General features: G+C 37.2%; 1 protein-coding gene across 2 annotated transcripts; it reads right to left on the minus strand.

Annotated features, from left to right (window-relative positions):
• Positions 1 to 514: 514 nt before the first annotated feature.
• On the minus strand, positions 515 to 9446 carry CD4H9orf57 (chromosome D4 C9orf57 homolog). Of its 2 annotated transcripts, none has more exons than XM_045469148.1 (4): positions 9326 to 9446; positions 8725 to 8783; positions 3827 to 3949; positions 515 to 949 (listed from the first exon to the last, which is right to left on the minus strand). In XM_045469148.1, exons 2-4 carry the CDS (start codon positions 8771 to 8773, stop codon positions 825 to 827), a joined length of 297 nt encoding a protein of 98 aa, XP_045325104.1. In that variant the 5' UTR covers positions 8774 to 8783; positions 9326 to 9446; the 3' UTR covers positions 515 to 824. The 2 variants fall into 2 exon arrangements, with proteins under 2 accessions (XP_045325104.1, XP_045325103.1); XM_045469147.1 differs by having other exon boundaries at positions 3827 to 3976.
• Between the last annotated feature and the right edge of the window lie 4828 nt (positions 9447 to 14274).

Raw genomic sequence — 14274 nt, forward strand, 5'->3', positions numbered from 1 at the left:
GGGCGGGAAAAATAAGTGCCGGCGCCCGGGTGGTTCAGTTGGTTAGGCGTGGGATGTTGGCTCAGGTCATAATCTCACAGTTCTTGAGTTCGAGCCCCGCATCTGGCTCCCTACTGACAGCTCAGAGCTGGGAGCCTGCTTTGGATTCTGTGTTTCCCTCTCTCTCTGCCCCTCCCCTGCTTGCACTCTGTCTCTCTCTCTCTTAGAAATAAACATTAAAAAAAAAGAAGAAAGAAAGGAAAAATAAGTGTCAACTCTCACACCTGCCAGAGCTCTTTGCATTTGGGCTCATAGATCTCACAGGCCTGGTTTGCTTATTTGTGACTTATTTTTCCTATGGAATTTGTTAAATCAGTTCCTCCTATGCCATAAATTACTCCCCCAAAACAAGGCAGTTTGCTTTGGAAGCCAAATGAACGTTCTGAGGTCCCTTGGTATCTTGTGATACAATCCATTTGTAACTGTATTTCGGAATGCGGAAATATTTAAGGAAACCAGTAAACTAGAGACGATATGCATTATTTGCCTCAGGGAAATACGTTTTTACTTCTTTGTAGCTTTGAAGTCACCAGAAAGGGAACTGAGCAGAAAGAGGAGAGGAGAGACATAGTGTTGAAAAAGGATGTTTCTGGGAGAAGTTGGAGGTGGTGGGGAAGAAGGGGGGCACCTTGAAAACCAGAACTGGTTTTAGACCACAACTCGTATGACCTGCAGAGATAGGTGTTTTGCAGAGGGTGGATTAATGGCAGCCTGTTGTCTTGTGATGACCAGATCAGACTCTGAGGCAGTTGATCAGTCAAACAACTTGGAAATGGGCCACTGGCTCAAAGATTGCACAAGGAATAAAGGCAACAGTGAGTAGAGAGAATTCCAGAAGGCTTTGTTATTCTCTTGAAGCACTCATCTTGGGTCTCTGTGCAACCTTGAATGGAATACCACTGAATTCCACCTGAGGGAAACAAAAGAGGTAGGGTTGGGGTGCCCGGCTGGCCCAGTCAGTACAGCATGCAAATCTATCTTGGGGTTGTAAATCTATCATGGGGTTCAAGCCATGTGGTGGGGGGGTAGGGGTAAGGAAATTCCTTGTGAAGTGCAACCTACCTGGCTTAGATGCTTCAAACTAACAGGTTAAAAAAAAAAAAAAGTAACAGGGTTCCTGGGTGGCTCAGTCGGTTAAGCATCTGACTTCGGATCAGGTCATGATCTCAGGGTTTGTGGGTCTGAGCCCTGCTTTGGGCTCTCTGCTGTCAGCACAGGGTGCCCTTCAGATCCTCTGTTCCCCTCTCTCTGTGCCCCTCCTGTGGGCTCTCTTTCTCTCTCTCAAAAATAAACAAACAAACAAACAAAAGAAACAAAGACAAAGCAAAACTTCTAGGTTTATGAAGATACATTTTGTCTTTAAGAACTCCCACCTAAATGTATTCTAGTTAGCTACATTGCAATACAGTAGCTTTCAAATTTGAAAGCAAAATAGCTTTCAATTTCAGATGATAAAACCCATGCAATTGCCACTGACTTGTAAAACTTTCTGAAGTGTTAGCTTCCATTATCATTCCCCAGCTTAACCCAGGTCATGAGTTATTCAAAGGGCTTAATCCACAGAAGGATCATTTGGATGTGTAAGTGCTTCTCAGAAAGGGAAGTGTGTCCTTGACTTCGTTTAATTTTCACCCTGATTTTGGAAGTAATGCATGTTCACTGCACAAAATGTGAAAAATAAACACAAGTGCAAAATAAGGGATAGTGTTGTCCTGTAATCGTGCACAGCCTCCCCCCCCCCCCCCCACCACCTTCCACGTTTATGAAGGGAGAACAGGAAGGAGCAGTTCCCCAAAGGCAGCCAAACGTGTAATGGTTGGAAACTTCTCAAAACAGTAGTCACTCAACCAGGGGCAATTTTGCCTCCCACCCCCAGGACAGTAGATAATGAAACATTTTTGTTGTTACAACTTGGAAGATCTTACTTGCATGGAGTGACATGCTAAACCTCCTAGGGTCCATAATATAGCCCTGCATAACAATGAACTATCCTGCCAAAGTGTTAATAGTGTCAAGGGTGAGAAACCCTGTTAATAAAGCTCTCAAAGTGTTCCAGTTCTATTTGTTTCACGACAAAATTTGCGAGTTAGGAAACTGCTGTGCCCACGACACTGGAGTCAGACTGGGTCCTTGACCGGTCAAGAGCCATTGTCAATATTTTGATACATCAGCCTCCAGACTCATGTGCAGAGACCTTTGGCACTTGTTCTGAAGTTCAGCTGCCTTGATGAGTGAGTATGTGTCCACATTTTGAAAGACAAGAGCAATCACCGGGAGCCAGCATCTCATGGCTCCAGGGGTCCCTGGCACCTCTCCCCTTCTAGAAGGAAGGGGCTCTGACCGGCAGAGGCATGAGCCAGAGGGAACACGGGGCTTAGAGAGTGGGCTGAATAAGCACAAATAACCCTCTTAATACCAAAACCCATCACGTGGGACCCCCAAGTTCTCTTCCTCTCTCCCAACTAACTTTGATCTCTTTTTCTTTTCTCCTTCCAACTCCATAGAGGAATTTAGAGTTTTGCCTCGTGGAGATGTTTATTCACGGTTGGTATTCCATGCCTACTGTTCTGCAACTGCCTTTCTTCTGCTCAAGAATGTCTTAGAGATTGTTCCCATGTTAACAAAGGGATCTAGTTCATGTAAGTGTTGCATAGCATTCCATAGCCTGAATATGCATCTCAGTTTATTTGTTTGTTTATTGAGAGAGACAGTACCCAATCTGGGGAGAGGAGCAGAGGGAAAGGGAGAGCGAATCCTAAGCAGGTTCCACACCCAAGGCAGAGCTCGACACAGGGCTTGATTCCACAACCCTGAGATCATGGCCTGAGCTGAAATCAAGAGTCTGATATTCAACCAACTGAACCACCCAGGCATCCTTGCATCATAGTTTGAAGAACACTTCGTCCATAGATAAACATTTAGGTCATTTCCATTACTTTACAATTAAATATAATATTGAGGGATAACCTTGATAATCATTCTTTTTTGTGTTACATGTGAATATTTTGCTGCAGTAGATATCAAGAAATACAATCGCTTTGTAGAAGCTGTGTTCATTTAAAATTTCAATGGAAATTCCCAAACTGTCTAAAAAATTGCTAACCTAATCTAAATTATCACTGGAATCTTTTTTTCTGTTATTTATATTCCAACTATTTTCATCCAGTTTATTCTTTATCTTTAAATTTTGGGGGTTGTCATTCATTTTATAGGTCTTAAAATATTGAAGTATTCAAATTTATCTTTCATTTCCTTTACAACGTAGGTCTTTTGGATGTTCAAGAGGCCTCCTCTCTTTCAGTCTTCTTCGGTATTTTCTTCTAATGTTGTCATCGTTTGGACGTTTGCACTTACCCTTTAACCTCTGCAGACAAGGCTGGCTTCCTAGGCATGTCACCTGTGCACTTGTACAGGCTCTGTGCTTAGGAGGGCCCTGCAAACTATTACTAATTTTTTGTGAGGATGTGAGTGGTGTGAATGAGGCAGTATAGACATTCACTTGAATTTGAATCTTGCCTCCAATACTCATCAGCTGTGTGACACCATGCACATGTCTTAATCTTCCAATGCCTCAGATTTGTCATCTTTAAAATGGGGGTAGTGACAAGATCAAGCCCATGTCATTGTTTTGTTGGTATAATGTCATCCAGGTTAAGGCCCTTAGGACAGCATCTGGCACATAGTAAATGTTTACTGATGTTTGCTTTTATATAAGGATTTTTTTTCCTGTCGTCATTTTCATATATATATTTTTTTTTTTTTTTTTTTTTTAAGTGTCAAGACTTACCTTTCACGTGAATCTCTTTTATGCAGTACTGACCAGGTTTCGTTTTGCAGGTTCCAAGATCCAAAAGACATCCATGGAAGGGGATTGAGAGGTTGCATAATCTACAAATCACACCTCCAGCACCTCCAAGTACAGAAGATAAATAACTAACTAAATAAATAAATAAATAAAGGCAAAACAGAAGTGACGACCAGAAAGGAAAAAAAAAAAGAAGAGACAAAGGGAGAGGGAAAAAAAAATGTGATTTTCAACTGGAAAAGGTAAGCAACAATTAAAAAAAGAATTTTAAAAACTCATATAAATTAAAATTATTTTTATTTCGAGAGTGGGAGAAATTTCAAAGCATATGCTACATTCATGCAATTGGAAGCACCCAGAACGGATACTAATTAGAAATGAGGCCAGGTGGTCTAAACAATTTAGTTGGGAAAAATTTACTCGACTCCTCGGCACCTAATTAAATCAAACCAGTTATTTAGCCAGAAATTTGAATTTCAGCCATATAGTCACTATTAGGTGGCCCCCACTTCAATGTCTATGTATTGTAGGTTCTCTGTGACTGTGTATTGCTTGATTAATGTTTACATATAGGTTATCTCCAGCATTCAAATCCAGCGGCTTAAAATGTTATTTATTTTGATTACATAGAAATGGCCCAGAGATTCTCAAACTTAGTCAGCATAAGCAAGATTGGAAGCTAGCTATTATCTAGAGGACTGGCTTCCAAATTTGACTGTGCATCTCATTTACGTAAACAGTTAAAATACAATAAACACAAATTCCCAGAGCCCCTATTGACCTGTATTAGAATATATAGGAAGTGAGGTTCAGAAATCTGTATTGTAGATATGCAGAAACAGTGGAGGGCATGTGATTTGGACATAGATGTCCAGACCAGTGTTTCAGGACCACTAGTTTCATTGAATTCAGGCAGCGCCTTTATAATAATTTCTACAGGGAGCCTTGGCTACTGATGGAGAGCTCATCACCATTAAAAACACCTCAGCCTGTTAAAAGATTCTTCTAAAATTGAGTCCAAATCTGCCTCAGTGTGCATAGTTTTCATCTTTGAACATAGGAAGACCATTGCCACGTCACTCTTACTCACTGATGACCCGAAGGAAGAGTTTATTAGGCAGTTTGCACTTTGTATTTTTTCCATCTCCCTCTGCCATTTTCAGGGTTAGAGAAGATCACTTTTAAGAGAAAATAGTCGGCTGATGAGGCTAATTAACCTCTGTTGACTATTCTCATCTCAAGACACTTTGGAAATTTCACAGTTGGTTCTCTCTCTGAGCGAGGCAGACTTTCAATCCATAATCAACAATCCATCAACAAATATTTTCTTAAGAACTAAGCTTATGCCAAGGACCCTGCTAGGCAATTTACATTCATTAGCTCCATCATTGTTCACAGTAGGCCTTCGAAGCCAGTACTAAACTGCTCAAGTCTCGCATGAAAGAAGACTAAATCTCAAGATTTTAAGTAGCTAGTACAAGTGGCAGAGACAGGAGTTTAAAAAAGGCTGTTGGAGGGTGCCTGGGGGGCTCAGTCAGTTATGCGTCTGACTTCGTCTCAGGTCATGATCTCACAGTTCGTGGGTTTGATCCCTGCATTGGGCTCTGTGCTGAGGGCCCAGAGCCTGAAGCCTGCTTCGGATTCTGTGTCTCCCTCTCTCTCTGCCCCTTCCCCACTCACGCTCCGTCTCTCAAAAATAAACATTGAAAAAAATGTAAAAAATAAAAAAATAAAAAGGTCTGTTGGAATCTCAAGCCCTTGTTCTAAGCAAGCGCCCCATGTCCCTAGAGCTGCCTGCCTTTTTTGTATCCCAAACGTCCTGATCTTGCCCTCTTCTTTCTGGATGTTTTGATTCTTAGTAGATTCTGAGTCAGTTGCCTGCCCAGAATACTAGGGCTGCTTGGATCTTTAAGTCATGCCTGAGATAACTTTCCTCCTGCACTTGTGACCTCTGAGTCTCACCCCTTGCTCTTAGAGATCACTGCATGGCTCAGAACTGTGGTGCCAGGGGCTCCTCCGGGGTGGACAGCTCTTTCTCTGCCTTGCCAGAGACCCATGGACTGTTTTCCTGGGGGAGTCCTGCTCTGGCTTCTTTCCCTCCCTTTCACATAGTCCCTCCTCCTTCTGATCCCCCCACCCAGCATCCATATCTTCTTCCTAAAACCTTGGCTCTGACGTTATTTACAGCTGAAGATGAAACCTTAGCTTTTAGGCTTTTTTGTTGACTGTATCTGTTCATTTGCTTGAGTAATTATAAATATGTTCTCAGATCCCATGTCCTTTATTCCAGTGTCTTTTTTATCTGAAAATTTATTGTTGGTTTTATTGACATTAGCACATAAATATATGTCTTTGACAACTAAATTTACAGCTTTGGGTTAAATGTAAAATGAATAGTTTCCTTAATGATTAATTCTGAAGTATGCTATACTATTTTATGACTTTATTTATTAACAGGAAACATCCAATAGATTACATTATTTGTATAAATTATATAAATACAATCACATAACATATGACATATAAATAGTATATAAATGTATAATATAAATAAATAAAATAAATTTATTTAAATTTATTTAAAATATATAAATATATATTATATATAATTTTTACAATGTAAATTTATATCTAAATTATATATAAATTTAAGTTATATATATAAAATATAAATGTATATATTTATACTTTATATAATATATAAAGTTCTAGAGTATATATGCTTTATATATATTTATATATTATATATACTTTATATATTATATATACTTTATATATTTTTATATATTATACATATACTTTATATATAATTATATATTATACATATACTTTATATATTTATATAAATAAATAAATTATATAACTTAAAAATATAAGTGTATATTACATAAATATATATTATATATTAAATTACATACATAAATATATATATTCATATTTATACTTTATATAGTATGTAAAGTTCTAGAGTATATATACTTTATATATGTTTATATGTATTATATATACTTTATATATTATATATATTTTATACTTTATATATATTTATATTATACATATACTTTATATATATTTATATAAATAAATAAATTACAAAATTTAAAAATGTAAGTATATTATATAAATATAAATATATATTAAATTACATACATATATATGTAAATATATATTTATATTTATATAATATATAAAGTTCTAGAGTATATATACTTTATATATTTGTATGTATTATATATACTTTATATTTATATAAATTATATAATTTAAAAATATGAATATAGATTATATAAATATAAATATATTATATTATTATACATAAATAATATATAATACAAATTATAGAAATATAATTACATAATATGTAATATATTATATGTAATTATTTTTATATTATTGCTTATATTATTATAGCATCCATATGATTATTTAAAGGTATATTCTAAATAATATCTAGTTATTTAAATATATATTATAATCATGATGATAGTGATATTTTTTATTTTAATTTTTTTAATGTTTATTTTTATTTTTGAGAGTTAGGGAGAGAGAAAGAGAATGCGAGCTGGGGAGGGTCAGAGAGAGAGGCAGACACAGAATCAGAAGCAGGCTCCAAGCTGTCAGCCAGAGCCCGATGCTGGGCTTGAACTCATGAATGGTGAGATCATGACCTGGGCCGAAGTCGGACCCTTAACCTACTGAGCCACCCGAGTGCCCCAACAATGATCCTTTTAAATAACCACTCCTTACCTCCTGGCACCCATTACTTCAAGGTTTCTATTTATGCAGAATTTTCTTCTTTTACCCTCACAACTTCCCTGTGTATCTGGCAAAATTAACTTGGTCCCCTCCCTAAATCATTTTTCATGGTATGCAAGACACTGGGTATGTTCTCATGTGGTCTTTCCCCTATTCATATGCTCCTGTCCACATTTTTTACAAGAGACTAGTATAAGGATGTGAAATGCAAGAGAGATATTAGCTGACCAAGCACTTTAGGCATTTCAGTTGGTGACCCCAGTATTTGCTACTCATGGTCTCCAAGTCTCAATCTTAGAATTTTATCTCTGGGATGTGTTCTAGAGTCTCCCTACTGACATGTAGTCTCCAGACCAACAGCACCAGCATCACTTAGAAGCTTGTTGGAAGTGCAAACTCAGGCCCCACCCCAACCTGCATTTTGGTGAGATTCCCAGGTGACTCATTCATCCATTAAATCTTGTTGACTCTAAAAGAACCCTGGGTGCAGCATAGAGCAATTGTCTTCGTTATCATCTTGCCGCTTTACTAGAGGGAGAATCCCCATGATGGTGCTTGAACATACCTGTTGGGAGGTATTACCTTCATACATATCTAAATAATTTGAGGAGACCTAGGAATTCTGTAAAAGGAATTGGAAGTGCCCTAGTATCTCCTTTATTGGTTCTTTTATAAATGAAGGAAGATGGTGAAGAGCACATTTAACAGGCAAAGTGCTAGAAGGCCCGTGTCTATGCTTATTCGATTTAATTAATTTTCTTTGCCTTTTTTATAACAGCTTCCAGCCTCCTTTGGTTAGCTCCAGCCTAGTGATAACAATAGCAACATGGGGCCAGCATCTAGCAGCGCAGTTTTCTCATCTATAAAATGGGAAATAACAGGACTTAACTCATAGGTTGTCATGAGGGTTCAATGAATTAATACAAATGAGATGTTTAGACCAGTTCCTGGCATATCGTAAATGCTCAATAAGTGTTAGCTCTAGCTGTTTAAAAGTGCTTCCTCAGGCCTTGCTATAAGCACCTTAATTACCTTATTTAAGGTCATCTTCCACTGATATTGTAATTCTGCAGTCTCTTAGATAATTTTCCCTCTTTTTGATTTATGCTTTCTTAATGACTTACCACCCAAGAGGCAGAGTAAGGTAAAAACATCACTGAAGACAATCCTCATTCTTTGATTTCTAGCCAAAAAAAGAAAATGGAAGGAAAGATACATCCCACAATTAAATCTTTCCTGGGGAGGAAGTAATAAAGTTACACATTTATGTTAGCTATTATAAAAAGGGAAATAACTAGCTGAGTTTTATTTTCTTAATTAAGACATGAAAGAGGGAAACTAAGGTAACTGTCTTTATCAAAAACTCACCATAGAACTTCTAGTTCCAGAATATTTTAAGTTTAGCTGTCTTTTTTATTACCAAATACCATTCCCTCCCTTACTTTCTTTCCTGAAATATAATTGCTTACAACAAAAACAAAAAAATGAAATGAGATTGATAATGTATAGAGAATAATACCCTGTTAAAAATCCTTCTAACTATTAGCCTAAAGGAAAATATTTATGTATGCGTTCTCATAAACTAATGCTTTCACTGCACATGATCATAATTATAAGGTAAAACATTACATGATAGTTAACAGTAGTTAATACTTCTTAAAATTATGGGAAAGAAATAGATTGGCTAAAAAATAGCATATTTTGACCTTTTCATTTATGACCTACCTGCCTTCTTGAAGGTTTTTGGGGAATTTTCCTAGGTTTGAATTTTTTTAGAGGTTAATGACGAGTAAAATTTCTGATGTAATGATGTCCGTTGTAACTGAAACCAACAAGGCAAGTTCCCAATCTACTACATTCCAAACGGTTTAAACAGTAAAAATCATCCAAGTCCAAGGAAATAGACAGGAACTTTTTCACTTGAGCACGCCTATGTCTACAGAACTTAAGTTCCTTACTCATAAAATCAATGCAAGACTAAGTCAACACTTAAACTGATTAACTTTAAATTTGGCTAAAGATTTTTATGTTTACTATGCTATATATTAGTTCAGATGTACAGAGCCTTCTGGGCATATATTTCTTCATTATATAAATTAGTTGGTTTTGATTTAAAAAAAATACCATATAATCTTTATAGCAGAACTTAGTTGGTGTATTCAGAAAGCCATTTGATTTTAAAAAATAATGTTTATTTCTAAATGAATATTTAGTTCCAAATTAATGCATTCTTTTTGAAACAAAATACCAAGAATAGTAAAATCTCCCTTGACCACGTTCCCACCAAACCCCGTGGCTTCCCCAAATGTCACCACATTATCAATATGTTGGATATCTTTTTTTAAAGCTTTTTATTTAAATTCACGTTCGTTAACACACAGTGTTATATTCGTTTCTGACGTACAATACAGTGCTTCAACACTCCCACACGTCACCTGGTGCTCCTCGCAAGTGCACTCCTTAATCCCTATCATGTATTTCACCTATCCCTCTCCCTTCTGATAACCATCAGTTTGTACTCTATATTTAAGAGTCTATTTTCTTGGGGCACTTGGGTGGCTCAGTAGGTTGAGCATCCGACTTGGGCTCGGGTCACGATCTCCTGGTTTGTGAGTTCAAACCCCCATTGGGCTCACTGCTTGTCAGTGCAGAGCCCGCTTCGGGTACTCTGTCTCTCTTTCTCTCAAAAATTAAATAAACATAAAAAAATAAATAAAAATTCTTGAACCTTGTCTTTAAAAAAGAAGAGTCTATTTTCTTGCTCTGCCTCTCCTTTTTTCCCGTTTGTTCATTTGTTTTGTTTCTTAAATTCTACATATGAGTGAAATCCTGTGGTATTTTATTTTTTTAAATAATCTCTATACCCAACATGGGGCTCAAAATTACAACCTGGAGATCAAGAGTCCTACACTCTACCGAATGAGCCAGCCAGACGCGATATATATTTTTAAAGGTTCTATGGGGTGCGTGGGTTATTTCAGCATCTGACTCTTGGTTTTGGCTGAGGTCAAGATCTCAGGGTTGTGGTATTGAGCCCCATGTTGGGCTCTATGCTGAGTGTGGAGCCTGCTTAAGATCCTCTCTTTCCCTCTGCCTCTCCTCCACTTGCACTCTCTCTCCCTCTAAAAAACAAAACAAAACAAAGCAAAACCAAAACCAAAACAAAAAAAGGTTCTGTAATGTTTAACCATATGGATTTACTATAATTTATTTAATAATTTTCACAGATTGGGTATTTCTCATATTTTTGTTCATGTTTGAATATCTCTCTAGGATAAATTTCTAGAAATGGAATTACTAGGACCAAGACATAAACCTTATTTAAAGCTTTTGACACACATTAGCAAAATTTTTTTAAAAAAATACCAATTTAGACCAATGTGTGGCATATTCATTTTCAAATCCCCAGTGCTTAGCTAGCACTTTGCCTACACTATAATAAGCTCTCAGTGGATGCTGCTTATTTTTTTCTATTCCTCCTGGACATTTTCCTTTTGCTTAAGTATCTTTATTACGAGCTCGTCTTTGGCTCTGATGGCTCATTGTCAGGCAATTATTTCCTTGAATCAAGATGACATTATCTGATTAGTCAGTCCTCAAAGCTATGTTTATATAGGTATAACCTCTTAGGTAGTAATCATGAGAATATTTTCCTTGATATACAGTATCTATACCTTCTTTCCTTTAATGAGAATTTGTTTTTCATATTCTTTCTAATTGATATCTATAGGAAATAGGTTTTGGTGAAAGCAAAGAGTTCAGTATGGATTGTGGGGTCCTGAAAGTGGCCCCTGGGTGTCTTGGAGCTCAGGGATGGAAATTTCTATCTGAGATGCTCAAGGAAAGGTGACTGGATATAAAATAATGATACTCAAGTAAATCGCAGTAGATAACTATATGATGTATGAAGTTCAAGAAGGGGCAACACAAATGTATAGCGACTGAAGATAAAATAGTGGTTAACTCTGGGAAGGCAGGCTGAACTGAGAAGGAGCACGAGAACACTTCTTTGGGTGAAATGAAAATGCTCTATATTCAATCGGAATGGTGGACATATGTTTACACAAATGTAAAATGTTATCGAGCCGTACATCTTGCATTTGTGCATTTTAATGAAAAATACCTTCGGGGGTTTATGTGTTTTCACTTCCCTTCTTATAGGGACAAGTCAGTGGGAAAGTTTGCAAGTAGCCCCATGTGAATTAGGAATTTACTAAATTGTAAATTAGCGGAGTGATGTTATTTATTCAAAAGGTATTTATTCATGTCTACTATATTCCGGATGTGTTGGTTTCTGTTAATAAGATCATTCTGGTAGAAGAGTGAAAGTTAGGTTGGCAAAAGTGATACTGGAAGCAGGGAGAAAGTTAGGAAGATGTTACACTAGTTCAGTTAAGAGACGATAAAACCTAGAACTAGAGCAGAAGCAGAAGGGATGGGAAAGAGGAAATGAATGAGAGACATGCTAAGGGCTGTGTGTACAATCTCTTAACCTACTGGTCTGTGTGTGAGGGAACAGCTTACTTCTAACCTTTCTACTTTAGCACGTCACTCAACACCGTGTTAAACAATAATCTCTTTATATTCTTCCTCACCACGTTGCGAGCCCTTGAGCAAAGAAATGCCATCTTGGTATCTCCAGCTTGTGGCAGGATGCCTGGCACATAGCAGGTGCTTGGTAAATGTGTGCCAATTAATGGAATATCTTTTTATTTTTCAATTTTTTTTATTATTGAAGTGTAGTGGACATGCAATGTTATATTAGTTTCAGGCATATAACATAGTGATTTGGCAGTTCTATATATTACTCAGTCCTCACCACAATAAGTGTAGTTGCCATTTGTCACATACACAGTTATTATAGTATTAGTGACACTGTACTTTACATCTCTGTGATTCATTTATTTTCTAAGTGGAAGTTTGTACCTCTTAATCTCCTTCACCTACCCATTCCCCCACCTACCTCCTCTTTGGCAACGACTAGTTTGTCCTGTGTATTTAAGTGTCTGTTTGGTTTTCTTTTGTTTGTTTGTTCGGTTGTTTTACTTTTTTAGATTCCACATACAAGTGAAATCATATGGTATTTGTTTTTGCTGGTCTGACTTATTTCACTTAGCATAATGCCTTCTAGGTTCATCCATATTGTCACAAATGGCAATGTCTCATTCTTTTTTTAGGGCTGGGTAATATTCCTTTGTGTGTGTGTGTGTGTGTGTGTGTACACACACACACACACACACCACATTTTCTTTACCCATTTATCTATCAGTGGACATTTGGGTTACTTTTACATCTTGTCTATCATAAATAATCCTTCAAGAAACATAGGGGTACTGTGGCCCTTGGTGGCTCAGTCAGTTGAGTGTCTGATTTGTGATTTCATCTCAGGTCATGATCTCATCGTTTGTAAGATCGAGCCCCACATTGGGCTCTGTGCTGACAGCACGGAGCCTGCTTGGGATTGTCTCTCCCCCACTCTCTCTGCCCCTCCACCACTCTCTCTCAAAATAAATAAACATTAAAAAAATAAACATAGGGGTGCATATATCTTTTTCAGATTAATGTATTCATTTTCTTTGGGTAAATGCCCAACAGTAGAATTATTGGATCATATGGTATTTCTGTTTTTAATTTTGTGAGGTACCTCCATACTGTTTTCCTTAGTGGTTGTACCAATTTATAGTCCCACTACCAATGCACAGGAGTTCTATTTTCTACATATGCTCACCAACACTTGTTATTTCTTGTATTTTTGGTACTAGCCATTCTGACTGGTATGAGACAATATCTCATTGTGGTTTTGATTTGCATTTCCCCAACAATTAGTGATGCTGAGAATCTTTCCATGTGTCTGTTGGCCATCTGGATGTCTTCTGTGGAAAAATGTCTATACTCATCCTCTGCCCATGTTTGAAGTGGATTGTTTGGTCTTTTGGGGTTCAGTTATATAAGTTCTTTATATATTTTGGAGATTAACCTTGTCTCAGGCATATACTTTGCAAAAATCTTCTCCCATTCGGTGTGTTTCTTTTTGTTTTGTTGATGGTTTTCTTTGCTAGGTAAAACCTTTTCGTTTGGGAAATGAGATATCTTTGGCAGCAGGAAGATCAGGGGAAAGAATGCAGGAGTAGTATAAGGTCAAAGGCTGTGAGAGGGGTAAGTGGCACGGATGAGCAATGAGATTGGATATTCTTGGGCTGGTATGGGCTGAAGTTTCATGTGGTGTTTAAGGTCTAAGGGCACAAGCAAACCCTAGTTTTTTCTAAGGGTTGTTTTGCTATCTTTTTAGATAGTTCTCCCCTGATACTTAGAAGGAAGAATTTGCTGGCCTCTAGGATGTCACCTTCTGAATGAAATCCTAGAATTTAAGCTAGCTAGGAGTCCAGGGTCTTTAAAGTTGGATAGGCTGAAACACCGCGGGAGAGCTCTCTCTAAGCAAATCAGGACAGGATTGTCTGCCTCCCTGGATGGTCACCTCTGTGATAATACAAAGACTTTTCATGATCTTAAGTAATTCACTTCATCCTGGGCCTTAATTTTCTCCACTCTGTTATGAAGGGGCTTGATTATAATATTCTGTAGTTCTCTCAGCTCATAAACTTGGTAGCTTTATTTCAGTCCTCCAGGTGTTTGTGAGCAGAAGGAGGAACTCTAAGCCTGCAGCTTAGACAAAA

The sequence above is a fragment of the Leopardus geoffroyi genome, chromosome D4 (genome assembly GCF_018350155.1).
Source record: "Leopardus geoffroyi isolate Oge1 chromosome D4, O.geoffroyi_Oge1_pat1.0, whole genome shotgun sequence".
NCBI lineage: Eukaryota > Metazoa > Chordata > Mammalia > Carnivora > Felidae > Leopardus > Leopardus geoffroyi.

Coding starts and splice junctions, on each gene's coding strand:
- CD4H9orf57 (XM_045469147.1), bottom strand. CDS start 8,773: ATGAGGATTGTCTTCAGTGATGTTTTTACCTTACTCTGCCTCTTGGGT. Junction 3,977..8,724: donor CTTACTCTGCCTCTTGGGTG/GTAAGTCATTAA, acceptor TTATTTATTTAG/TTAGTTATTTATCTTCTGTA. Junction 950..3,826: donor AAAAGAGATTCACGTGAAAG/GTAAGTCTTGAC, acceptor TGTTTCCCTCAG/GTGGAATTCAGTGGTATTCC.